General features: G+C 45.2%; 1 protein-coding gene across 1 annotated transcript in view; it reads left to right on the forward strand.

The window, feature by feature from the left end:
• Positions 1 to 9,681: 9,681 nt before the first annotated feature.
• The window catches only part of LOC123761589 (uncharacterized protein DKFZp434B061), a 65,373-nt gene continuing 48,238 nt past the window's right edge, over positions 9,682 to 26,816 (forward strand). The window contains exons 1-3 of the mRNA XM_069330306.1: positions 9,682 to 9,775; positions 11,820 to 12,065; positions 13,416 to 14,053. Of these exons, the coding sequence (XP_069186407.1) occupies positions 9,682 to 9,775; positions 11,820 to 12,065; positions 13,416 to 14,053 (978 nt within the window). The remainder of the gene's footprint in view (positions 9,776 to 11,819; positions 12,066 to 13,415; positions 14,054 to 26,816) is intronic.

The raw sequence follows: 26,816 nt of genomic DNA on the forward strand, positions 1-26,816 counted from the left end.
CTCACCGAGAAAAATAAAGAGACCGAGCATCAGATTATCATCCAAAGGGAAGGTGGGAATGTTACATTGGAAGGAAATGCCCCTGTACCTGAAACATTTGTGGAAAGACTGAAAAAGAGCTCAGACGCAATGGACACAGTGGGGGAAGTAGCGATGCAAGCAGCTACCTTACAGGAAGCAGCAAGGTGCACCACTCAGCTGCTGGAGAGAAAAAGATCAGTGGTAGTTGTAGGCATCAAAGAACAGGAAGGATCCAACAGGCAAGGATAAAGAGGCAGTACATGGGCTACTGAAGGGGTTACAGATGGAAGGGGCTGAACAAAACATTGAGAAGGTTTTTAGGTTGGGCTGGTACAACAAGGACAGAAACCGACTTGTAAAGGTGGTGTTTACAAACGAAACCATGAAGGAGGATATTCTTGAAAGGAAGAGTCGTCTGCAGCATGTGGAGGGATGCAAAAAAGTATTCCTGCAGAGGGACAGGACAAAGGAGGAGAGAGCCAGGGCAGCAGAGGCAAGGAGGAAGCACAGGGAAATCAGAGCCCCCAACACAACAGTCTCAGAGACAAGAGGGGAACCCAAAACCAGCATTCCAGCAACACCAGGGAGGGCAACATCACCACCCCCCTCTGCAAAGAAACCCTCCCTTCCCCTCACCCTACCTGCCCCCACCCAAAACCCACCCCATTCTGACCCTGTCACCCCTTCCCCATTCCCATCATGTCCCCCCCTCCTACCTTCCCCCCCTTCATCCCAAATCCCTCCTCCCCCCTCACCCCGTATCCTCCATGTCCCCCTTATCTCCTTAACCCACACCCTACCTGTCCCCCCTTCTCTTAAACCCCCTCCCCCTCACCCCAAAATCCTCTGAGACCCTGCAAACTACCTCACAGATCTTCTCACCCATGGAACAGCTTCCCACACCAGCAGAATGCTCGCCAAGAAAGGGACAAGAAAATGAACAGAAGAAAGTGAGCTTCAAGGCGATGTACACTAACATAGATGGGATTACAAATAAAACAAGTGAATTCAGAGAATAGGTACTAGAAGAAAACCCAGACATAATAGCACTCACAGAAACAAAGCTAACGAAAATCATACCAACCTTGAGGTTACCTTGAGGTGCTTCCGGGGCTTAGTGTCCCCGCGGCCCGGTCGTCGACCAGGCCTCCTGGTTGCTGGACTGATCAACCAGGCTGTTAGACGCGGCTGCTCACAGCCTGACGTATGAGTCACAGCCTGGTTGATCAGGTATCCTTTGGAGGTGCTTATCCAGTTCTCTCTTGAGCACTGTGAGGGGTCTGCCAGTTATGCCCCTTACGTGTAGTGGAAGCGTGTTGAACAGTCTCGGGCCTCTGATGTTGATAGAGTTCTCTCTCAGAGTACCTGTTGCACCTCTGCTTTTCAACGGGGGTATTCTGCACATCCTGCCATGTCTTCTGGTCTCATGAGATGTTATTTCTGTGTGCAGGTTTGGGACCAGCCCCTCAATTATTTTCCACGTGTAAATTATTATGTATCTCTCCCGCCTACGCTCAAGGGAGTACAGATTTAGGCTCTTTAGTCGGTCCCAGTAATTTAGATGTTTTACTGAGTGGATTCTAGCAGTAAAGGATCTCTGCACGCTCTCCAGGTCAGCAATTTCTCCAGCTTTGAAAGGGGCTGTCATTGTGCAGCAGTACTCCACTCTAGAGAGCACAAGCGTTTTGAAAAGTATCATCATCGGTATAGCATCTCTAGTGTGAAAAGTTCTTGTTATCCAACCTGTCATTTTTCTTGCAGTTGTGACGGCTACTTTATTGTTCTTTAAAGGTAAGGTCTTCCGACATGAGTACACCCAGATCCTTTACATTGCCTTTTCGTTCTATGTTATGATTTGCCTGAGTTTTGTACGTGGTTTCTGTTTATATATTTTCAATTTTTCCGTAGCGCATGAGCTGGAACTTATCCTCGTTAAACACTATATTATTTTCTGTAGCCCATAGAAAGACCTGATCTACATCTGATTGGAGGTTTGCCGTGTCCTCTATGTTGCCAACTCTCATGAAAATCCTAGTGGCATCTGCAAAGGATGATACAGTGCTATAGGTTGTGTTCTTGTCTATGTCCGATATGAGGATGAGAAAAAGTACTGGAGCAAGCACAGTACCCTGGGGGACTGAGCTCTTCACGGTTGATGGGCTGGATTTTATTTTATTGACTATTACACATTGGGTTCTGTTAGTCAGGAAATTGTAGATCCATCTGCCTATTTTCCCGGTAATTCCTTTTGAACGCATTTTATGTGCAATAACACCATGGTCACATTTATCAAATGCTTTTGCGAAATCTGTGTAAATTACATCAGCGTTTTGTTTGTCTTCCATAGCATCTAATGCCATATCATAGTGGTCCAGCAACTGCGACAGGCAAGAGCACCTTGTTCTGAAACCATGTTGTCCGGGGTTATGGAGATGCTGTGATTCCATGTATTTTGTGATCTTACTTCTTAGCACTGTCTCCAAATTTTTTATGATGTGCGATGTTAGTGCTATCGGTCTGTAATTTTTTGCCTCTGCCTTATTTCCTCCTTTATGGAGTGGTGCTATCTTGATTCTTGTAGCTTGAGTTCAATTGTTTCTATTTCTCTACCTAACCTTCTTCGCCGTTCTTGAGATAGGGTGCGACTCTCAAGTTGTTCTGCGATTCGTTTTCTTCGTCTATATAGGGAACGATGTTCCCGTTCTTGAGATAGGGTGCGACTCTCAAGTTGTTCTGCGATTCGTTTTCTTCGTCTATATAGGGAACGATGTTCCCGTTCCAATCTGCATCTCTTTCTCTTTTTTCTTAGGAGTATGCGGTTTGAACATATTTCTAGTGCTACTGAGCTTATTTTTTCCAAGCACTGGTTCAGGTTTGCATTTTCTAGCTGTTCTTCCCAGTTTATTTCTGTGAAGTCCTGGTTTATTTGCTCCCAGTTTATCTGTTTATTATTGAAGTTGAATTTGATGAAATCTCCTCCACCGGAAATCTGAACTGGTTTTGAAGGTCCATTCCCCATGGTTGTCAGAACTTCAATTAAGTTGTGATCTGAGTAACAGGTATTTGTAATCATTATGTTCCCGATCAACTCATCATTATTAGTGAAAATGAGGTCCAGCGTGTTCTCCTTCCTAGTTGGTTCTACTATTTGCTGGTTTAAGGCAAACCTATCGCACACACGTAGCAGGTCATTTGCATGTGCCTGTTCATTTAGGCTACTTCCTGGTATTCTTTCTGATATTACTGTATTAGCCAGGTGCTTCCATTTCAGGTGCCGTAGGTTGAAGTCCCCAAGCAGGATGATGTTCGGAGCTGGATTTGTGAGGTTTTTCCAAGCAGTGTTCTATTTTCATTAGTTGGTCTTTAAACTGCTGAGGGTTTGCCTCCGGTGACTTATATACAAGGACAACAACTACGTTTAGGATCTCTATTTTGACTATCAGCACTTCCACCATATCATTTGAGGTGTTTAGCAGCTCAGTACAGATGAGTGTGTCTTTGATGTAGAGGCTGACCCCACCCCTGAAGCCGGTGTTTCCTATCACATCTGAAGAGATTGTACTCTGAGATGCATATTTCGCCATCAAGGTAGTCCTTTGTGTGAGTTTCCGTTAGGGCTGCAAACACTGCATTTGCCTCATGAAGGAGACCATCTATAAAGTGAACTTTGTTGGATTTGCGTGTTTTTATACCCTGGATGTTGGCAAATATAAATGATGTTATCGTGTTAGTGGAAGTGCTGGATGCTTTACTTGGTGTTAATATCTGAGGCTCTGGTAAGGAGGCCACTGTGTTTGGGTCCTCTCTAGCATTTGACCGAGTTGGTGGTAGAGTCTGGTCATTTTTAGCCATTCTTCTCCTCCTCTTGCTAAAAAATTATCCAGGTCGATGGAGTAGGGGCTGTTTTCATAGTGGTAGTCTGTCGGTTTTATTCGCCTGGTACCTCTTATATGAAAAGCTGGACATTCAGCATTGAAGCACTCTTTCCTGTCCAAAGAGTTCTTGCAAATTTCTGGGTGAAAGAATTCACAGCTTTTGGTACATTTACCTGAATTGAGGAGGTGTCTGCACTTTCTAGGGTGATCGTATTTACATGTTCCATTTGTTCTTCCCGATTCCCCATGCTTACAGGTAGCCCATCTGTAATACCAACAGATTTTGAGGCCTTGTTTTGTTTCCCTTTGCCAAGGACCGCACTCTGCTGCGGCGTCCCCGACACTGTGCTCTGCTCCGGTGCCTGTGACACCGCGCTCTGCTCCGGGGCCTGTGACACCGCGCTCCGCTCAGGCGTCCTCGACTCCGTGCTCCGCGCCCTGCTCAAGCGTCCTCGACTCCGCACTCCGTTCAGGCGTCCTCGACTCCGCGCTCCGCTCAGGCGTCCTCGACTCCGCGCTCCGCTCAGGCGTCCCCGACTCCGCGCCCTGCTCAGGCGTCCCCGACCTCGCACCCTGCTCAGGCATCCCCGACTCCGCGCCCTGCTCAGGCGCCGCTGCCACCGAGCTCTGTGCCACAGCTGGTTGTACCTTGGTGTCATGTACAGTTTGTTTGAAGACATTAGAAATTGCTATGCAGGCATTAATTAGTAATTCTTTGTTTTCGGCGGGAGTTTTATCCAGGATTTCCATCAACTTCAAAAAAGTTACAACATCCTTTTTGCAGAGCCAGTACACAGAGTGGTCACTGGGACCATTTCTCCTTGAATTATTAGTCATGTTGGCACATTTTTTGTGTATGGCTGCTGAACAGAGTTGGCATTGAAAGCTCTGTTGGTAATCAACCTTCATGTTGCATTTTATGCACGTTTTCATCAAAGCCATTTTTTGAACACTTCTGTTCAGTGGTGATGATCTTACGAGGTCTTACAAGGTGGGGTGTTGACCGGTGGGGGGGTTGACCGTGGGTGCTGGCAGTGGGTGCTGGCAGTGGGTGCTGGCCGTGTGTGCTGGCCGTGGGTGTTGATCGTGGGTGTTTACTAACTTGAGACAGGCCCGGAGGGGCAGTATGGACGGCCAGTGTTGCTACCAAGTGTCGCACTCTTAATTTGTTTTGTTCACTTGTTAGATTACATTACTTGCATTTTCCCACTAGTTATCTTACAGCGGAGGCGTCTAGTTTCTGTGTCTGGGCACTAATTACCTGAGCCAAACCTTACCTGAGTCTGAGCCTAACCAAATGCAGTGTTTCCACAGGGCTACTATTTAGTGAGGAAAGAGAGAGAAGGGAGAGGAGGAGGTGGTGTAGCTTTGCTACTAAGAGAAGGTTGGATTTTCGAAGAGATGGTAATTCAGAACTGTGAAGGTTTCAGTGACTACATATCAGGAACCATAGCAACTGGAGGACAGAAAATTATAGTAGTAGTCATATATAACCCCCCACCGAATGACAGAAGATCCAGACAGGATTATGATAGAAACAACTTGGCTACCATCAATATAATAGAGAGAGCAGCTTCTGTGGCTAGCAGGAACGGATCCAGACTACTAATCATGGCGACTTCAACCATGGGAAGATAGATTAGGGGAACAGAGACCCACATGGAGGCCCAGACACATGGAAAGCTAAGCTGCTGGATGTGAAAACAAGGAACTTTCTAAGTCAACAAGTCAAAGGACCGACAAGAATGAGAGGAGGGAATGAACCAGCCTTGCTTGATCTGATATTTACCCTAAATGAATCGGATATAAGGGAAGTTAAGTTGGAAGCCCCCTTGGGAATGAGTGATCACAGTGTATTGAGCTTTGAGTACCTGGTTGAGCTGGGAATTATCACCCCCAAAAAAGAACTGGGAACCAAAGGGCTGGCGTACCGAAAGGGAAACTATGAGGAAATGAATAAATTCCTATGGGATATACATTGGGACACAGAACTCGGAACCAAGTCCGTACAAGACATGATGGACTATGTCACCCAAAAATGTCAGGAGGCTGTAAGCAGGTTTGTCCCAGCCCCACAGGAAAAAACAGAGAAGCAAAGGAAGAATCCGTGGTTTAATAGGGAATGTATGAAAGCAAAGGAGCTGAACAAAAGGGCATGGAGGAACTTCCGTAATAACAGAACACTAGAAAGTAGAGAGAGATACCAGAGAACCAGGAACGAGTATGTTAGTGTGAAAAGAGCAGCTGAAAAAAGGTATGAAAAGGATATAGCTAATAAAGCCAAGACCGAACTAAAGCTACTACAGTCACATCAGGAGGAAGACAACAGTGAAGGAACAGGTGATGAAACTTAGGGTGGGCGAGGACAGGTACACAGAGAATGACAAAGAGGTGTGTGAAGAACTCAACAAAAGGTTCCAGGAGGTCTTTACAATAGAACAGGAAGAAGTCACGGCGCTACGAGAGGTGGCAGCAAACCAGGTGACCTTGGATATGTTCGAAATTACAAGAGATGAGGTCAAGAAGCACCTATTGGAGCTGGATGTGAGAAAAGCTGTTGGGTCGAACGGAATCTCACCATTGGTATTGAAAGAGTGTGCAGGAACACTTTGCTTGCCACTCTCCATAGTGTATAGTAGGTCACTGGAAACGGGAGACCTACCAGAAGTATGGAAGACTGCTAATGTAATACCAATATACAAAAAGGGTGACAGACAAGAGGCACTGAACTACAGGCCAGTGTCCTTAACTTGTATACCATGCAAGGTGATGGAGAAGATTGTGAGAAAAAACCTAGTAACACATCTGGAGAGAAGAGACTTCGTGACAACCCATCAACATGGGTTCAGGGAGGGTAAATCTTGCCTTACAGGCTTCATAGAATTCTACGATCAGGTGACAAAGATTAAGCAAGAAAGAGAAGGATGGGCGGACTGCATTTTTTTGGACTGTCGGAGAGCCTTTGACACAGTACCCCATAAAAGGTCGATGCATAAGCTGGAGAAACAGCCAGGAGTAACTCTCACTGGAGTAGCGCTCCAGTGGATAAGGGAGTACCTAAGCAATAGGAAGCAGAGAGTTACAGTGAGGGGTGAGACCTCAGAATGGCGTGAAGTCACCAGTGGAGTCCCACAGGGCTCTGTTCTTGGACCTATCCTGTTTCTGATATACGTAAATGATCTCCTAGAGGGAATAGACTCATTCCTCTCAATGTTTGCTGAAGACGCCAAAATTATTAGAAGGATTAAGACAGAGGAGGACAGCTTGAGGCTTCAAGAAGACCTGGACAAGCTGCAGGAATCGTCGAATAAATGGCTGTTAGAGTTTAACCCAAGCAAATGTAATGTAATGAAGATAGGGGTAGGAAGCAGGAGACCAGATACAAGGTATCATTTGGGAGATAAAATACTTCAAGAGTCAGAGAGAGAAAAAGACCTGGAGGTTGATATCACGCCAGACCTGTCCACTGAAGCTCATATCAAGAGGATAACATCAGCAGCATATGCCAGGTTGGCTAACATAAGAACGGCCTTTAGAAACTTGTGTAAGGAATCTTTCAGAACATTATATACCACATATGTCAGACCAATCCTGGAGTATGCGGCTCCAGCATGGAGTCCATATCTAGTCAAGAATAAGACAAAACTGGAAAAGGTTGAAAGGTTTGCCACCAGACTAGTACCCGAGCTAAGAGGTATGAGCTACGAGGAGAGACTACGGGAATTAAACCTCACTTCGTTGGAAGACAGAAGAGTTAGGGGGGACATAATCACCACATTCAAGATTCTAAAGGGAATTGATAGGGTAGATAAAGACAGGCTATTTAACACAAGGGGCACACACACAAGGGGACACAGGTGGAAACTGAGTGCCCAAATGAGCCACAGAGATATTAGAAAGAACTTTTTTAGTGTCAGAGTGGTTGACAAATGTAATGCATTAGGAAGTAATGTGGTGGAGGCTGACTCCATACACAGTTTCAAGTGTAGATATGATAGAGCCCGATAGGCTTAGGAATCTGTACACCTGTTGATTGACGGTTGAGAGGCGGGACCAAAGAGACGGAGCTCAACCACCGCAAACACAACTAGGTGAGTACAGCGTCACCAACGCCCTCAACACCAGACAGCGTCACCAACACCCTCAACACCACACAGCGTCACCAACACCCTCAACAACACACGGCGTCACCAACGCCCTCAACACCACACAGCGTCACCAACACCCTCAACAACACACAGCGTCACCAACGCCCTCAACACCACACAGCGTCACCAACACCCTCAACAACACACAGCGTCACCAACGCCCTCAACACCAGACAGCGTCACCAACGCCCTCAACACCAGACAGCGTCACCAACACCCTCAACACCAGACAGCGTCACCAACACCCTCAACACCACACAGCGTCACCAACACCCTCAACAACACACAGCGTCACCAACACCCTCAACACCAGACAGCGTCACCAACGCCCTCAACACCAGACAGCGTCACCAACACCCTCAACACCAGACAGCGTCACCAACACCCTCAACAACACACAGCGTCACCAACACCCTCAACACCAGACAGCGTCACCAACACCCTCAACACCAGACAGCGTCACCAACACCCTCAACACCAGACAGCGTCACCAACACCCTCAACACCAGACAGCGTCACCAACACCCTCAACAACACACAGCGTCACCAACACCCTCAACACCACACAGCGTCACCAACGCCCTCAACAACACACAGCGTCACCAACACCCTCAACACCAGACAGCGTCACCAACACCCTCAACAACACACAGCGTCACCAACACCCTCAACACCAGACAGCGTCACCAACACCCTCAACACCACACAGCGTCACCAACACCCTCAACAACACACAGCGTCACCAACACCCTCAACAACACACAGCGTCACCAACACCCTCAACACCACACAGCGTCACCAACACCCTCAACACCACACAGCGTCACCAACACCCTCAACACCACACAGCGTCACCAACACCCTCAACACCACACAGCGTCACCAACACCCTCAACAACACACAGCGTCACCAACACCCTCAACACCACACAGCGTCACCAACACCCTCAACAACACACAGCGTCACCAACACCCTCAACAACACACAGCGTCACCAACACCCTCAACACCAGACAGCGTCACCAACACCCTCAACAACACACAGCGTCACCAACACCCTCAACAACACACAGCGTCACCAACACCCTCAACAACACACAGCGTCACCAACACCCTCAACACCAGACAGCGTCACCAACGCCCTCAACACCAGACAGCGTCACCAACACCCTCAACACCAGACAGCGTCACCAACACCCTCAACAACACACAGCGTCACCAACACCCTCAACACCAGACAGCGTCACCAACGCCCTCAACACCACTCAGCGTCACCAACACCCTCAACACCACTCAGCGTCACCAACGCCCTCAACACCACACAGCGTCACCAACACCCTCAACACCACTCAGCGTCACCAACGCCCTCAACAACCCACGGCGTCCCCAACGCCTTCAACATATTTAAGTATTTGATCTAAGTATGCGGAAACCTTTTCAGAGTGTCTGTGATGGTGGTTGCACACAACTCATTATCCTACGCGTCAATGTCTCGTCTCCTTCCTCTGTCCTGATCTTAATCCCTTTGTTTCTTATTTTATCTCAATTTGTGAAATTCCTTAAAACTACGTCTTCGTTTTCTGTGAAAATGTCTCAGTGAACAAATCCTCCCTAACTTTCAACAGTGCACTTTAACTATGAGATGCCGCTTGTTATCCAGAATAGTGCATGAGAAAAATATCAATTCACTTAAATTTGGAGTTCCTGAATGTTATAATGTGTTCAACAGATGTAAGTATGCTTTACCTCCTGAATGGAACCGCTCAATGATGGATTACTGTCATACAGCTATGAGGTCAGCCTGCAGGGACTATGAGGTCAACCTGCAGGGACTATGAGGTCAGCCTGCAGGGACTATGAGGTCAACCTGCAGGGACTATGAGGTCAGCCTGCAGGGACTATGAGGTCAACCTGCAGGGACTATGAGGTCAACCTGCAGGGACTATGAGGTCAACCTGCAGGGATTATGAGGTCAACCTGCAGGGACTATGAGGTCAGCCTGCAGGGACTATGAGGTCAGCCTGCAGGGACTATGAGGTCAGCCTGCAGGGACTATGAGGTCAACCTGCAGGGACTATGAGGTCAACCTGCAGGGACTATGAGGTCAACCTGCAGGGATTATGAGGTCAACCTGCAGGGATTATGAGGTCAGCCTGCAGGGACTATGAGGTCAGCCTGCAGGGACTATGAGGTCAACCTGCAGGGACTATGAGGTCAGCCTGCAGGGACTATGAGGTCAACCTGCAGGGACTATGAGGTCAACCTGCAGGGATTATGAGGTCAACCTGCAGGGATTATGAGGTCAGCCTGCAGGGACTATGAGGTCAACCTGCAGGGATTATGAGGTCAACCTGCAGGGATTATGAGGTCAGCCTGCAGGGACTATGAGGTCAGCCTGCAGGGATTATGAGGTCAGCCTGCAGGGACTATGAGGTCAACCTGCAGGGATTATGAGGTCAACCTGCAGGGATTATGAGGTCAGCCTGCAGGGACTATGAGGTCAGCCTGCAGGGATTATGAGGTCAGCCTGCAGGGATTATGAGGTCAGCCTGCAGGGATTATGAGGTCAGCCTGCAGGGATTATGAGGTCAGCCTGCAGGGACTATGAGGTCAGCCTGCAGGGATTATGAGGTCAGCCTGCAGGGATTATGAGGTCAGCCTGCAGGGATTATGAGGTCAGCCTGCAGGGACTATGAGGTCAGCCTGCAGGGATTATGAGGTCAGCCTGCAGGGACTATGAGGTCAGCCTGCAGGAACTATGAGGTCAGCCTGCAGGGATTATGAGGTCAGCCTGCAGGGACTATGAGGTCAGCCTGCAGGGATTATGAGGTCAGCCTGCAGGAACTATGAGGTCAGCCTGCAGGGACTATGAGGTCAGCCTGCAGGGATTATGAGGTCAGCCTGCAGGGATTATGAGGTCAGCCTGCAGGAACTATGAGGTCAGCCTGCAGGGACTATGAGGTCAACCTGCAGGGATTATGAGGTCAGCCTGCAGGGATTATGAGGTCAGCCTGCAGGAACTATGAGGTCAGCCTGCAGGAACTATGAGGTCAGCCTGCAGGGACTATGAGGTCAGCCTGCAGGGATTATGAGGTCAGCCTGCAGGAACTATGAGGTCAGCCTGCAGGGACTATGAGGTCAGCCTGCAGGGATTATGAGGTCAGCCTGCAGGGATTATGAGGTCAGCCTGCAGGGATTATGAGGTCAGCCTGCAGGGACTATGAGGTCAGCCTGCAGGGATTATGAGGTCAGCCTGCAGGGATTATGAGGTCAGCCTGCAGGGATTATGAGGCCAGCCTGCAGGGATTATGAGGTCAGCCTGCAGGAACTATGAGGTCAGCCTGCAGGGATTATGAGGTCAGCCTGCAGGAACTATGAGGTCAACCTGCAGGGATTATGAGGTCAGCCTGCAGGGACTATGAGGTCAGCCTGCAGGGATTATGAGGTCAGCCTGCAGGGACTATGAGGTCAGCCTGCAGGAACTATGAGGTCAGCCTGCAGGGACTATGAGGTCAGCCTGCAGTGTTAGGTAATATAAGCACTTACTATAGTCAAAGTTAGGTAATATAAGCACTTACTATAGTCAAAGTTAGGTAATATAGGCACTTACTATAGTCAAAGTTGGGTAATATAAGCACTTACTGAAGACACTGACAGATAAGAGACACAGCTACACTGAGGGTGAGGTCTCAGACTGGCGGGGCGTCACCAGTGGAGACTCACAGGCTCCACTATATTTATATCCACAGGATATAAATATATCCTTCATATATAGCCTATGGTACTCCACTGGTGACGCCACTCTGGACCTCACCCCTCACAGTCCTTGGACCTCTCCTGGTGCTGATTTATGTAAATGATCTGCTAGAAGAAGCAAGGAACAATAAGTTCCACTTAATGATTGCTGTTGATGCAAACATTTTGGAGGCGATTAAGACCGAGGAAGATAGCAAGAGTTTGCAAGATGTCCTAGACATACTGAAGGAAGTGTCCAACACAAGGCTACTAATGTTCAACCCAAGTAAATGTAAGGTAATTAAACTACGCGGAGGGAACAGGAGGACAGACACTGGATTCCGAATGGGAACGAAGTCCTGGACGAAACGGACAGAGAGATTGATTGATTGATGAAGATTAAGCAACCCAAAAGGTGGTACGGGCATGAATAGCCCGTAAGTGGTGGCCCTTTTGAGCCTTTACCAGTATCACGAGCTGATACTGGAGATCTGTGGAGGTGCAACTGCACCCTGCGTGACGGGAGATGTCTCCTGTGGACAGAGAGAAAGATCTGGGGATAGATATCACGGCGAACCTGTCTCCAGAAACCCACACCAAGAGTATAACATCAGCAGCTGTTGAATGGCTGCCTAACATCAGAACTGCTTTTAAAAACTTGTGTAAGGAATCATTCAGGAGCTTGTATCCTTGTATACTACATATGTAAGTCTTAAAGGCCTGGAGTATGTGGCTTAAACATTGAGTCGATATCTTGTCAAGCACAAGACGAAGCAGGAGGAGGTTCAAAGGTATGTCACTAGACTAGTTCCGAAACTAAGAGGCAAGAGTTACGAGGCTGTGTGAATTGCACCGCACGTCGCTGGAAGACAGCAGAGTTCGGAGAGACATGATCACAATGTACAAAGTTCCCAAGGCAATTGACAGGGTAGATGCAGACAGATTATTTAACACGGGAGGTACACGAACAAGGTGACAGGTGGAAGCTGAGTACCCAAATGAGACATTGGAAAGAACTTTTTAAGTTTCAGAGTAGTTAACAGATGGGATACATTAGGCAGTGATGTGGTGGAGGCTGACTCCATTCATAGTTATAAATGTAGATATGATAGAGCCCAATAGGCTCAGGAATCTGTACACCAGATGATTGACAATTGAGAGGCGGGACCAAAGAGCCGAAGCTTAACCCCCGCAAGCACAAATAGGTGAGTTTTTAATATAGACACTGTTAGGTAAGCACTGTGAGGTAAGATAAGCAATTATCATAGACATAAAAGATAGGTAAGATAAACACCGTAAACACTGTTAGGTAAGCACATTGATTTAATATAAACACATCCTGTAGATGCCGTTTGGTAAGCACTGTGAGGTAAGCACTGTGAGGTAAGCACTGTGAGGTAAGCACTGTGAGGTAAGCACTGTGAGGCAAGCACTGTGAGGTAAGCACTGTGAGGTAAGGTGAGCACTCACTGGATAATAAACACCACCGTTCTGGGAACTCCAGTATTGTCAGAGGTCACCTTGGGGAGTCATGGGGGTGGGGGGAAGCGGCCGGGAAGTTTTGGGGGGTAGGGGGGCGTTGTTTGGGGGGGGGGAGTAAGGATATATGTGTCTCCCAACGCCAGCCGCTGGTCAGTCATCTCCACCTCCACCACCCCAGCTGTCGTCTCCACCTCCACCACCCCAGCAGTCGTCTCCACCTCCACCACCCCAGCTGTCGTCTCCACCTCCACCACCCCAGCAGTCGTCTCCACCTCCACCACCCCAGCAGTCATCTCCACCTCCACCACCCCAGCAGTCGTCTCCACCTCCACCACCCCAGCAGTCGTCTCCACCTCCACCACCCCAGCAGTCGTCTCCACCTCCACCACCCCAGCTGTCGTCTCCACCTCCACCACCCCAGCAGTCGTCTCCACCTCCACCACCCCAGCAGTCATCTCCACCTCCACCACCCCAGCAGTCGCCTCCACCTCCACCACCCCAGCTGTCGTCTCCACCTCCACCACCCCAGCTGTCGTCTCCACCTCCACCACCCCAGCTGTCGTCTCCACCTCCACCACCCCAGCTGTCGTCTCCACCTCCACCACCCCAGCTGTCGTCTCCACCTCCACCACCCCAGCAGTCGCCTCCACCTCCACCACCCCAGCTGTCATCTCCACCTCCACCACCCCAGCTGTCATCTCCACCTCCACCACCCCAGCAGTCGCCTCCACCTCCATCTCTGCATCAGAAGCCATGATGAAGCTGCTGCAGTTGACAGCTGTGTTGTTTGGGGTGAGTAATTGCCCTTTAATTTTGAATACGTATGGGTGTTCACTTCTCCTACCATCCCCCTTTTTATGTTGTACACTTTATTATACAAGGTTATAACGGTTAAATATATGATTGTTTACAAAAAATGAACATTAAGAGGACATTAGGGGAAGTTTGTTTCCTAGAGGCTGTAGATTTCTTCGAACTCCTCCGACGCCGTGCAGGAACCGAGGACGCAGCGGGCATTCCCCATCTGGATCACTACACTGAGGCGCTAGAAGAGAAAACTTGCCGATCTAGGGGTCTCTTGTAGTGTAAATGAGCCTGGAACAAAGATCTTGGTTCTGGAAGCAAGAAACCTTTTTGCACTCTCTCCCCATGGGCCAAGGGTCTCAGATCCTATTGGAACGAAGTTGTACCGGTGATCTAATTCCCTGTACTTGGTTGATTTGTATCTTTCTCTGTGTGTCGCCGCAGGACCTACTTGGCCAGCAGAGAGGTTGATGCATGTGGTTGCCAGGGGTGGATATGCAAGTATAGTCCCATGCCAATTGACTGCCACCCCTCCAAGGGTGCAGCGTGATTCCGTCTGTTTGGCCGGCAAAGCTAACAGAGTCACGGTTCAATAGATAGCGGGGCTCTCTCTCCGCTGGACACTGGGCAGAGGCAAGCCTACTCCTAATGATGTCATTGACTTCGTGTGTTTAGAGTGTGTTTAAAGAACTCAGTATATAGGCAAGACAACAACATCTCTTTCTAGGCGATTAACAATGCATAAGCAACAGGGCTCCATCAAGGAACATATAATCTCTTCCCACAACCAGACCATCACCAGAGAAGTCTTAACAAAAAACACAGAAATCATCGATAGATACAGAGATAGCAAGCCGCTTGATATCTGCGAGGCACTGCACATCAAGAAGTCAACACCAGCAATCAACAGCCACCAATCAATCAACATATTCTACCCACTTCAAGACTCCGTACCAATATAGAAGCAACAAGAGGAAGTATGGGACCAATAGGCCCTTTGCAGTTACTTCCATTCTTCCCTCTCATTTATCCAATTAATACCCAATGTTCCGTGTTCTGCCTTGTTCTTGTATTGGTCAAAAGGTTTGTTCACCTCATCCAAAACTGTTGCAACAAATCACCTCACCCAAATGCGAGTATATAAGACAAGCTGTTTAAGTGTTTAGCATAAGTAAAACTCTGTTTAGTGTTTTCAGGTTACAGTTGTGTGTGTGTAAACTAAAGTCTTTGAAAATGTAATAAGCTATTACGAAACGCGTTCAAGCATCGCGTCAGACTAGAAATAAAAATGCACTTTTTATTATTATGATGGTAACTGATTTTTCAATTACCATCGACAGTAAAAAGAAACATAAGAAATAATGAGAAAATTCGTGTTAGAATTATTAATCATCCTTTTTCGGTCATATCTAAGAACATATGTTTACAAGAAAAACTGCTACCAAAATATACTAATATATGTATATACACACACACACACACACACACACACACACACATATATATATATATATATATATATATATATATATATATATATATATATATATATATATATATATATGAGGCACAACTCTCCTAAACACAAGAGTGAAGTTATACAACTTTAGAACACTTTCCCACCAGGAGACTCGAACCCTAGCCAGCACAGAAGCCTTCCAGCTTCCATATTAACAGGGACTTGATGAAAAACGTAAAATGACCCCTCACTTGCTCTAGTGCTCTTGGGAGATGGTGGTCATTGGTGTGTATAAATACTCCGAAATTACCATCTCTTTTAAGGGTCTGAGCGGTGGTGCAGTGGGTTAAGGCGTACCTGTTATGCCAGTTGCTGGAAGGCTTCTGTGCTGGCTAGAGTTCGAGTCTCCTGGTGGGAAAGTGTTCTAAAGTTGTATATATATATATATATATATATATATATATATATATATATATATATATATATATATATATATATATATATATATATATATATATATATATATATATGTCATACCTAGTAGCCAGAACGCACTTCTCAGCCTACTATGCAAGGCCCGATTTGCCTAATAAGCCAAGTTTTCCTGAATTAATATATTTTCTCTAATTTTTGTCTTATGAAATGATAAAGCTACCCATTTCATTATGTATGAGGTCAATTTTTTTTTATTGGAGTTAAAATTAACGTAGATATATGACCGAACCTAACCTAACCTAACCTATCTTTATAGGTTAGGTTAGGTTAGGTAGCCGAAAAAGTTAGGTTAGGTTAGGTTAGGTAGGTTAGGTAGTCGAAAAACAATTAATTCATGAAAACTTGGCTTATTAGACAAATCGGGCCTTGCATAGTAGGCTGAGAAGCGCGTTCTGGCTACTAGGTACAACATATATATATATATATATATATATATATATATATATATATATATATATATATATATATATATATATATATATATATATATATATATATATATGTCGTACCTAGTAGCCAGAATGCACTTCTCAGCCTACAATGCAAGGCCCGATTTGCCTAATAAGCCAAGTTTTCCTGAATTAATATATTTTCTCTAAATTTTTTCTTATGAAATGATAAAGCTACCCATTTCATTATGTATGAGGTCAATTTTTTTTTATTAGAGTTAAAATTAACGTAGATATATGATCGAACCTAACCAACCCTACCTAACCTAACCTAACCTATCTTTATAGGTTAGGTTAGGTTAGGTAGCCGAAAAACAATTAATTCATGAAAACTTGGCTTTTATATATATATATATATATATATATATATATATATATATATATATATATATATATATATATATATATATATATATATATATATATATATATATATATATATATATATATATGTATATATATGTCGTACCTAATAGCCAGAACGCACTTCTCAGCCTACTATGCAAGGCCCGATTTGTCTAATAAGCCAAGTTTTCATGAATTAATTGCTTTTCGACTACCTAACCTACCTAACCTAACCTAACCTAACTTTTTCGGCTACCTAACCTAACCTAACCTATAAAGATAGGTTAGGTAGGGTTGGTTAGGTTCGGTCATATATGTACGTTAATTTTAACTCCAATAAAAAAAAAATTGACCTTATACATAATGAAATGGGTAGCTTTTTCATTGCATAAGAAAAAAAATAGAGAAAATATATTAATTCAGGAAAACTTGGCTTATTAGGCAAATCGGGCCTTGCATAGTAGGCCGAGAAGTGCGTTCTGGCTACTAGGTACGACATATATATATATATATATATATATATATATATATATATATATATATATATATATATATATATATATATATATATATATATATATATATATATATATATATAATAGATAGATAGCAGCAACCAAGAAAGCACAGTTGCTTTCCATCAACTGTCATAACTAGTACGCCTTAACCCACTACACCAAACTCAGACCCTTAAAAGAAATGGAAATTTCGAGGTATACCCCATATATCTCCCCCCCCCCCCCAAGAGCACCAGAGAGGTGAGAGGCACTCCGGGAGAGGTTCCAGGAGAGTCATTAACCTTTTTCAAGAGGCTGGATAGTTTGGCTGCTGCTTGAGAGCGAGCAGCTTTGGGAAAGTGCTGCAAGGTTCCAACTGATATCGCTTTGATGGCTTCTAGTAGGTTCTCAGTCGAAATGAATCTGTTGAAGGTGGTTTCCCTGACTGCTGGCGTGGGGCGCTGATTGATACTGTCTTTGGGAGGGCGCCAACTACCCGGACATTGGGCTCCATTGTGGGAATGTTTGCGCACATCCCCGTTGGTCTTGAGACCACACACCTTATTGTTTTACACTGGACATGTGCCGTCCCTGTCACTGATTGATGGCTTCTCTTGGCTGAGAGAAGCCTGGCTGTCAGTTGTGACCTTCGACATCGGCGGACGCTGGGTGGACGCTGGGCAGGCGCTGGGTGGACGCTGGGCAGGCGCTGGGTGGACGCTGGGCAGGCGCTGGGTGGACGCTGGGCAGGCGCTGGGTGGACGCTGGGCAGGCGCTGGGTAGGGGCTTGGCGGGCGCTGGGCGAGCACTGGGGCCAGTGCTGGGTGGGCGCTGGGCGGGCACTGGGCGGGTGATGGGTGGATTCTGGGTGGGTGCTGGGCGGACGTAGCGTGTGGGTGGACACAGAGGGGTGGGGGTCGCGGTGTGGTTGGGCAGGGGGGAAGGAGACAGGCACCTTTCGACTCGTGGGTTGGGTGACGGTACACACTTGAGGGCATAGGGGGGGGCGGGTCAGAAGGGTGACACTAACACATATGTATAATTTCGTGGTAAGTCACTGCATACACTTGTAATCTGGTTCACTGTGGGCTCGATGCACTTAAAACACGATATCTGTTACTCGAGAGACGAGGTATCTATTTTTCAAGGATATTTTCATAAACACTTACACACGGGTCACCCCCCTCGACTGACCACACAACAACACCCCATCCCCCACCCCCATAACCGAGGGAGCCCCTCAGGGCGCCCTTGTTAGCCCTCACTGCAGTTCAGACGATTCCACACTGCCAATCCACTTGTTTGATTGCTTTTGGTTGCGATAGTTCACCCTGGACACTTCCCGCCACTCTCACACCTTCCCAGGATGTTCACACTGCACACTGTTGAGTTTGGGCCCCGGTGGGGTCAGGATATCACTAGATAATGGCAGAGTTGCTGGCAGAGCCTCCTCCCTGCCTCCCGTTTCCTGTGGCGTCCTCAGAATATATATATATATATATATATATATATATATATATATATATATATATATATATATATATATATATATATAACTGAAAACTCACACCCCAGAAGTGACTCGAACCCATACTCCCAGGAGCAACGCAACTGGTATGTACAAGACGCCTTAATCCACTTGACCATCACGACCGGACATAATGAGGTGATAGCCGAGGCTATTTGAACCACCCCACCGCCGGCACTCGGATAGTAATCTTGGGCATAGCATTTTACCAAATCACCTCATTCTTTGGGGCACACGTGAGGAACACAAATGCGAACAAGCCTGAATGGTCCCCAGGACAATATGCAACTGAAAACTCAGTTGACATATGCAACAGTGATGGTCAAGTGGATTAAGGCGTCTTGTACATACCAGTTGCGTTGCTCCTGGGAGTATGGGTTCGAGTCACTTCTGGGGTGTGAGTTTCTGGGGTGTGATTCCTAGGAATCACATGAGACAAGCCCATGACATTACTCTAACAAGAGAAATGTTGAACAAGAATACTTGCATAATAGACAAAACCCAAGGTTCAAGAAGATTACAAATTCTTGAGGCAATTCACATAAGAATAGAGCGACCAACCATGAACACCCAAATCACGGAACTATTTACTCTACCCACCATGAGAGTAAGGACAAGACAAGAACATATCGATGCCAACACAGAAGACAATGTCCAACATAACAGGCCAATTACACTGGATTAATCTTTGTGTTTAGATAGGAGATGCCTCGTATGGGCCAATAAGACTTCTGCAGCCTCTATGTTTCACCTCACATTTATCCCTTATGTATCCCCCCATGTTTTCACCTTCATTGTATTATCACCTGACCTAATGCGGGTATAAAATCAACTAGTATTGTAAGATCTGTTCACTTGAGAATGAACCATGGAGGTTCGAAACGTCGTGCAAATTATACAAATAAGTGTAATACACTCTATAGTAAATCACTTCTTTTCTTCACCTTAAAAGTACGAAAATGAGTTTTGGAGAACTCCTATTTCAATTAAGCCCTGATGCTAAGAAAATAGTTAGAGGGATAGAAGCCCTAAACCAGAAAATAATAAATACAGAATATGCGGTCATATTCAATGAAACATGTTTGAAAGAAAACCTGCTGCCAGTATACACCAATATATATATATATATATATATATATATATATATATATATATATATATATATATATATATATATATATATATATATATATATATATATATATATATATATATATGTCGTACCTAGTAGCCAGAACGCACTTCTCAGCCTACTATGCAAGGCCCGATTTGCCTAATAAGCCAAGTTTTCCTGAATTAATATATTTTCTCTATTTTTTTTTCTTATGAAATGATAAAGCCACCCATTTCATTATGTATGAGGTCACTTTTTTTTAATGGAGTTAGAATTAACGTAGATATATGACCGAACCTAACCAACCCTACCTAACCTAACCTAACCTATCTTTATAGGTTAGGTTAGGTTAGGTAGCCGAAAAAGTTAGGTTAGGTTAGGTTAGGTAGGTTAGGTAGTCGAAAAACAATTAATTCTTGAAAACTTGGCTTATTAGGCAAATCGGGCCTTGCATAGTAGGCTGAGAAGTGAGTTCTGGCTACTAGGTACGACATATATATATATATATATATATATATATATATATATATATATATATATGTCGTACCTAATAGCCAGAACGCACTTCTCAGCCTACTATTCAAGGCCCGATTTGCCTAATAAGCCAAGTTTTCATGAATTAATGTTTTTTCGTCTACCTAACCTACCTAACCTAACCTAACCTAGCTTTTTTTGGCTACCTAACCTAACCTTACCTATAAATATAGGTTAGGTTAGGTTAGGTAAGGTTGGTTAGGTTCGGTCATATATCTACGTTAATTTTAACTCCAATAAAAAAAAATTGACCTCATACATAGAGAAAAGGGTTGCTTTATCATTTCATAAGAAAAAAATTATAGTAAATATATTAATTCAGGAAAACTTGGCTTATTAGGCAAATCGGGCCTTGAATAGTAGGCTGAGAAGTGAGTTCTGGCTACTAGGTACGACATATATATATATATATATATATATATGTCGTACCTAGTAGCCAGAACACACTTCTCAGCCTACTATGCAAGGCCCGATTTGCCTAATAAGCCACGTTTTCATGAATTAATTGTTTTTCGACTACCTAATCTACCTAACCTAACCTAACCTAACTTTTTCTGCTACCTAACCTAACCTAACCTATAAAGATAGGTTAGGTTAGGTTAGGTAGGGTTGGTTAGGTTCGGTCATATATCTACGTTAATTTTAATTCCAATAAAAAAAAATGACCTCATATATAATGAAATGGGTAGCTTTATCATTTCATATGAAAAATATTAGAGAAAATATATTAATTCAGGAAAACTTGGCTTATTAGGCAATTCGGGCCTTGCATAGTAGGCTGAGAAGTGCGTTCTGGCTACTAGGTACGACATATATATATATATATATATATATATATATATATATATATATATATATATACATATATATATATATATATATATATATATATATATATATATATATATATATATATATACATATATATATATATGTATGTTGTACCTAGTAGCCAGAACGTCGTACTCGGCCTGCTATGCAAGGCCCGATTTGCCTAATTAGCCAGTTTTCCTGAATTAATATATTTTCTCTATTTTTTTTCTTATGAAATGATAAAGCTACCCATTTCATTATGTATGAGGTCAATATTTTTTTATTGGAGTTTAAATTAACGTAGATATATGACCGAATATATATATATATATATATATATATATATATATATATATATATATATATATATATATATATATATATATATATATATATATATATATATATATATATATATATATATATATATATATATATATATATATATATATATATATATATATATATATATATATATATATATATATATATATATATATTGTGGAACTCCACTTGCGTTTCAACTTTACATTGAAGGGACTCCTGTTCTCTCGAGTACAGTGTTGTAGGTGACGTGGTGTTTCCACATGATGTCAAGGATGCGTCTCAGGTTCCGCATGTGAAAGGTAGTGAGCCGTCTCTCCTGGCGAGAGCGCAGGGTCCAGGAATCCGAGCCGTAGAGGAGTGTACTCACCACACATGCCATGTTGACTTGTTCCTTGGTGTGTACTGTTAGTTCGACATTTTCCCAAACGCGCTTTGTGAGCCTGGCTAGTGTTGTTGCGGCCTTCATGATGCGCCTGTTGAGCTCAGTGTCCTGAGAAAGTGTGTCTGAGGTTGTGGAGCCCAGGTACACAAACTCGTGAACTGCCTCCAGCACAAAGACTGCGATGTTCATACAGGGTAGCTCAATGGCGTCTTGTCCCATTACCTGGGTCTTCTTCAGGCTGATTGTCAGGCCGAATGCTTAACAGGCTGCGGCAAAGCTTTTGTGTAGCTGCTGTAGGCCACCTGCTGTTTGTGTGGTGATCGCTGTGTCGTCGGCGAAGAGGAACTCCCTGAGGATTCGCATCTGTACTTTCATCTTTGCTCGGAGTCTGGATAGATTATAAAGCTTTCCATCAGATCTTGTACGGGGATAGATGCCCTCTGTGGTTGTTCCAAAGGCATGCTTGACGAGGATCGCAAAGAAGATGCCGAACAGGGTTGAAGCAAGAACACACCCCTGTTTAACACCACTCTTGATGTTGAATGGTTCAGAAGTTGAGCTGTTGCACGCGACTGTTCTCTTCATGGCCTTGTGGAACGATTGTATCATGCTGAGTAGGCTGGGTTGGCCGGCAATTTGGCCAAGATCTTGAAGAGTCCGTCCCTGCTCACGAGGTCGAAGGATTTTGTAAGGTCAATGAAAGCGATGTACAAGGCTTTTCTCTGCTCCCTGCACTTTTCTTGAAGCTGTCTCAGGGTGAACACCATGTCAGTGGTCGACCTCTCTGCTCGGAAACCACACTGTGATTCAGGGCTCACTCTTACAGCAAGAATCTGATGCCTCACCAAGACGACCCTAGCAGAGTTGGCCGACTACGCTGAGGAGGGAGATGTCGTGATAGTTGTTGACATCGCTTCTGTTACCATTATTTTTGTTAATTGATGATGTTTGCATCTCTCATGTCTTGTGGCACCGAGCCCTCCCTCCAGCACTGGCACAGAAGTTCATGAAGCTCAGTTTTAAGTGTTCCACGAGCGCACTTGAGAACTTCAGGCGGAATTCCGTTGTCTCTTGGGGCCTTCCCTGAGGAAAGTGAATCTAGTGCTTTCTCAACTTCTTCCACAGTTGGTTCAAGATCAAGTTCTTCCATGACCAAGTTCTCTCTGGAGTACAGTTCGGAGTAATGTTCCACCCAGTGAATCATCTGTTGATCACAGTCTTTCATGATCTCTCCAGTTGCTGACTTCAGAGGAGCCGTCCTGTTTTGTGTAGGGCTTGTTGCCTGTTTGATCCTTTCGTGCATGCCTCCTATGTTGCCGACAGTGGCCGCGGTCTGGATGATGGAGCAGAGTCGGAGCCAGTAATCGTTACCACAGCACCTCACAGTTTGTTGAACTCTACTGTGAGCAGTATGGAGGGCCTGTAGGTTCCTTTCTGAGGGCAGGTTCTTGTAGGATGTGATAGCTTGTCTCTTTTCCTCTATGAGGGGTAGCAGTTCCTCTGCACTAGCCTCGAACCAATCTGCTGACTTGTTCTGCCTCTTACCGAAGGTGGACATGGCAGTGTTGAAAATAGTGCCCCTGAGATGTGACCACCTTTCACTTGCGCTATCGCAGGGTGGTACAGGAAGGTCATTTACTAGCGCAGCAGTGACTTCTTCCACCTTGTGAAGGTCATGGGCCTTGTTTACGTTAATGCTTGGTCTTCCCTCCATCTATGCTCTGTGGATTTTCCCCGGGGCGGGAACTTTACTCGACGAGAGAGTGGTCTTTGAACTTTGCATACGACGAGAGAATGGTCAGTGTCACAATCTGTGCTCTGAAAGCTATTGGTCAGGTTGATGCTTTTCAGATTGCTATGCCCCGTAAGCACCAGGTCGAGTTGGTGCCAATGCTTAGACCTCGGGTGTCTCCAGGAAACCTTATGCTGGGGCTTGGTGTCGAAGAAGGTATTGATGATGCAGAGATCATGACGACAGCAGAACTCCAGGAGGCGCTGCCCACTCTCATTCACCTTCCCAAATCCAAACTGGCCCAGGAAGGAAGGCCAAGAGCTGTGATCAGAACCAAATCTTGCAATAAAGTCTCCCAGGAAGAAGACTGGCTCTTGTTGAGGCATGTCTCTGAGAGTTAGGCCGAGGTCATCATAGAACTCGTCCTTTGCTTCGGTAGAGAAGGTCAGTATGGTGTGTAGGTATTGATGAGGCTGACCATTCCTGCTGCTGCATGAACCTGAAGTTTGATCATCCTTGCAGACTTCTTCGTGGGCGGTACTATGGACCCTAACAATCTGTTCCTGATAGCAAAGCCAACGCCATGCTCCCTTACCTCTTCTGGTTGTTTGCCCTGCCAGAAGAAGGTAAAGTCCATCTCCCGTATGCTGCCGGTTGTGGGCAGACGTGTCTCCTGCAGGGCGACTATGTCCATCTGCAGCCAGCGCAGTTCATTGTTGATCACAGCTGTCTTGTGGGCATCGTTCACTTCCAGTAGATCATCCGAGAGACCCGGTGTCATTGTCCATACAAAATCACTTGCCTGGTTTGAGAGCTGGGTGGCTCTGTGTTTGTTTTCTTTTGCCTGGTGTATGGTTGATGATCCGCTTGTTGGATTGTGGCCTAAGCCCCATGCACCCAGTGGAGCAAGTGGACCGTGGTGGGACAGCACACTATTGGCTGGGGGCTGCCCAGCTTGAGGCGGGCGGTAGCTGTCCCATGAAATTGGATGATTTCTCCCACCGACGGAAGCAACCCCTGGCGCCTCACAGATCCATGCTAATTGAGTGGTAGGCTTATCACCGGTAACTGTCACTTCCCGTGTTGAGCCATCGCCAAGGCGATGCTGGAGTGTTCTCTCCAGGGCACAGGCTTGGGCAGTAATTACGGAGAACCGGTTGTTGCCCATGTAGCAGATCCACCCTCTCCACGCCACCGATGTGATCCAAGGGAAGGGCAGGCGCCGATACGCTTGGCACCAGTGTCGTCGCAGGAGTTGCCAGAATGTAGCTGTAAACAGCAGCAAGCTGCTTTAGGGACTCCAACCCTGATTTTCCCTCGGGGTTGACTCCCAAAGTCAAGTTTTCCTGAATTTGAATATTTTTCAATTTTTTTTCTTTTGAAATGATAAAGCTATCCATTTCGTTATGTATGAATTATTATTTTTAACTTGAATTAAAACTAATGTAGATATATGACCGAACCTAACCAACCCTACTTAGCCTAACCTAACCTATCATAACCTAACCTAAACTTACATAACTAATTCATTAATTTATGTTCTTAATATAATATAATAATAATTCAAATAAACCGATTGGAAATTTTGTTGGTTCCAATTAGTTCATTTGGAATTATTCATTCTTTATTTCAGTCGTCAGACCAGAAATAAAGAATGAATTTTGGAGAGTTAATTTATCAATTACCCTTGACAGTGAAGAAACCGTAAGAAATATTGAGAAGATTCGTGTTAAAATTATTAATCTTACCCTTTCGGTCATATTCAACAACATATGTTTACAAGAAAGACTGCTACCAAAATATATTAATATTAAAATGCACGACGCAGCAGCAAGAAACCAAGCCTTCACGATAAAATATCGCCAAGATCTGATTCAAAATCAGATACACAAGGCAGAAAATGAGATCAACGACAGAAAAACGCAACTACTTCATGCTACAGACCAGTGGAGAAACAGCAACATCGACGAAAACCTCCGTACTCGAATCGACCAGCACCTCGACATCTTTACAGATTGACATCGCCACAGCACCGAAACCAGGATCATCAATAAAATGACAGCATTATTTGGAGGACCCATGGCGATCCCACGACCCAGAGATGGTTTCTTAAACCTTGCTGGAATCAACCTCACTGAGGACTAAATCACTCTTTTAAATCTGGGTATAAACTGTAACGTTATGCCCAGATCAAGTGAGATGGCCCGGAAAGTGGAGTTGGAGATCCTATTGGACGACATATTCGACCTCGAGACGCAAAAGAAGATTACCATTAAAGTCACCTTGCATGTGATACTTATTGCAGAAGGAGGAAAGACTCGAGGCAACTACAGAAGCACCATACTGTCCCCCGAGCTCAAAGCGGCAGCTAACAGCTTTCGTGAGAATAAAGAGATCGTCAGGAAAGGTGACAAGTCGCCAATATATGCTATTCTTAAAAAAGACGAATAGCTGGCATAAATGAACCTCATACTCCCCGACCAAACTAAATTCCAAAGGTTAACGAAGGACACTACAGCCGAATTGAAAACGAAGGTAAACAGATTGATCGAAACTGTGAGCACCAAGAAATCCGGATTCCATCTGCGAAAGGTTATTGGGGAATACAAACCTGGTATGGCATATGGGAATGTCAAGACCCAGAAGCCTGGAAACCCACTTCGGCCAATCATCAGCCAGATACCCACACCCACGTACAAACTGGCTAAGCGACTCAACTGCTTGCTGACTCTTATGTACCTTGCACTTTCAGCCTGAAGTCTCCAAAGGAATTTGTCGACCGACTGCAGGGAGCACGGGCCACGGGGGATAAGAGCCTCGTTGGATGTAGAGTCACAGTTTACCAACGCACCTGTGGTTGAAACAATCGGGAGGATAGCGGATAGAGTGTATCGTGATCCAGTTTGTACTCCTCTTGACATACTAGAAAGCATACTAAGGAAGCTACCCCCAAGTCTGCACTAAAGAGGCACCCTTCTTGAGCCCGGATGGGCACATGTATAAGCAAGTAGATGGGGTCGCCAGGGGTTCTCTCCTAGGTGTCCTGTTTGCGAACTTCTACATGGGTACCATGGAG

Source organism: Procambarus clarkii, chromosome 24 (assembly GCF_040958095.1).
Source record: "Procambarus clarkii isolate CNS0578487 chromosome 24, FALCON_Pclarkii_2.0, whole genome shotgun sequence".
NCBI classification, from domain to species: Eukaryota; Metazoa; Arthropoda; class Malacostraca; order Decapoda; family Cambaridae; genus Procambarus; species Procambarus clarkii.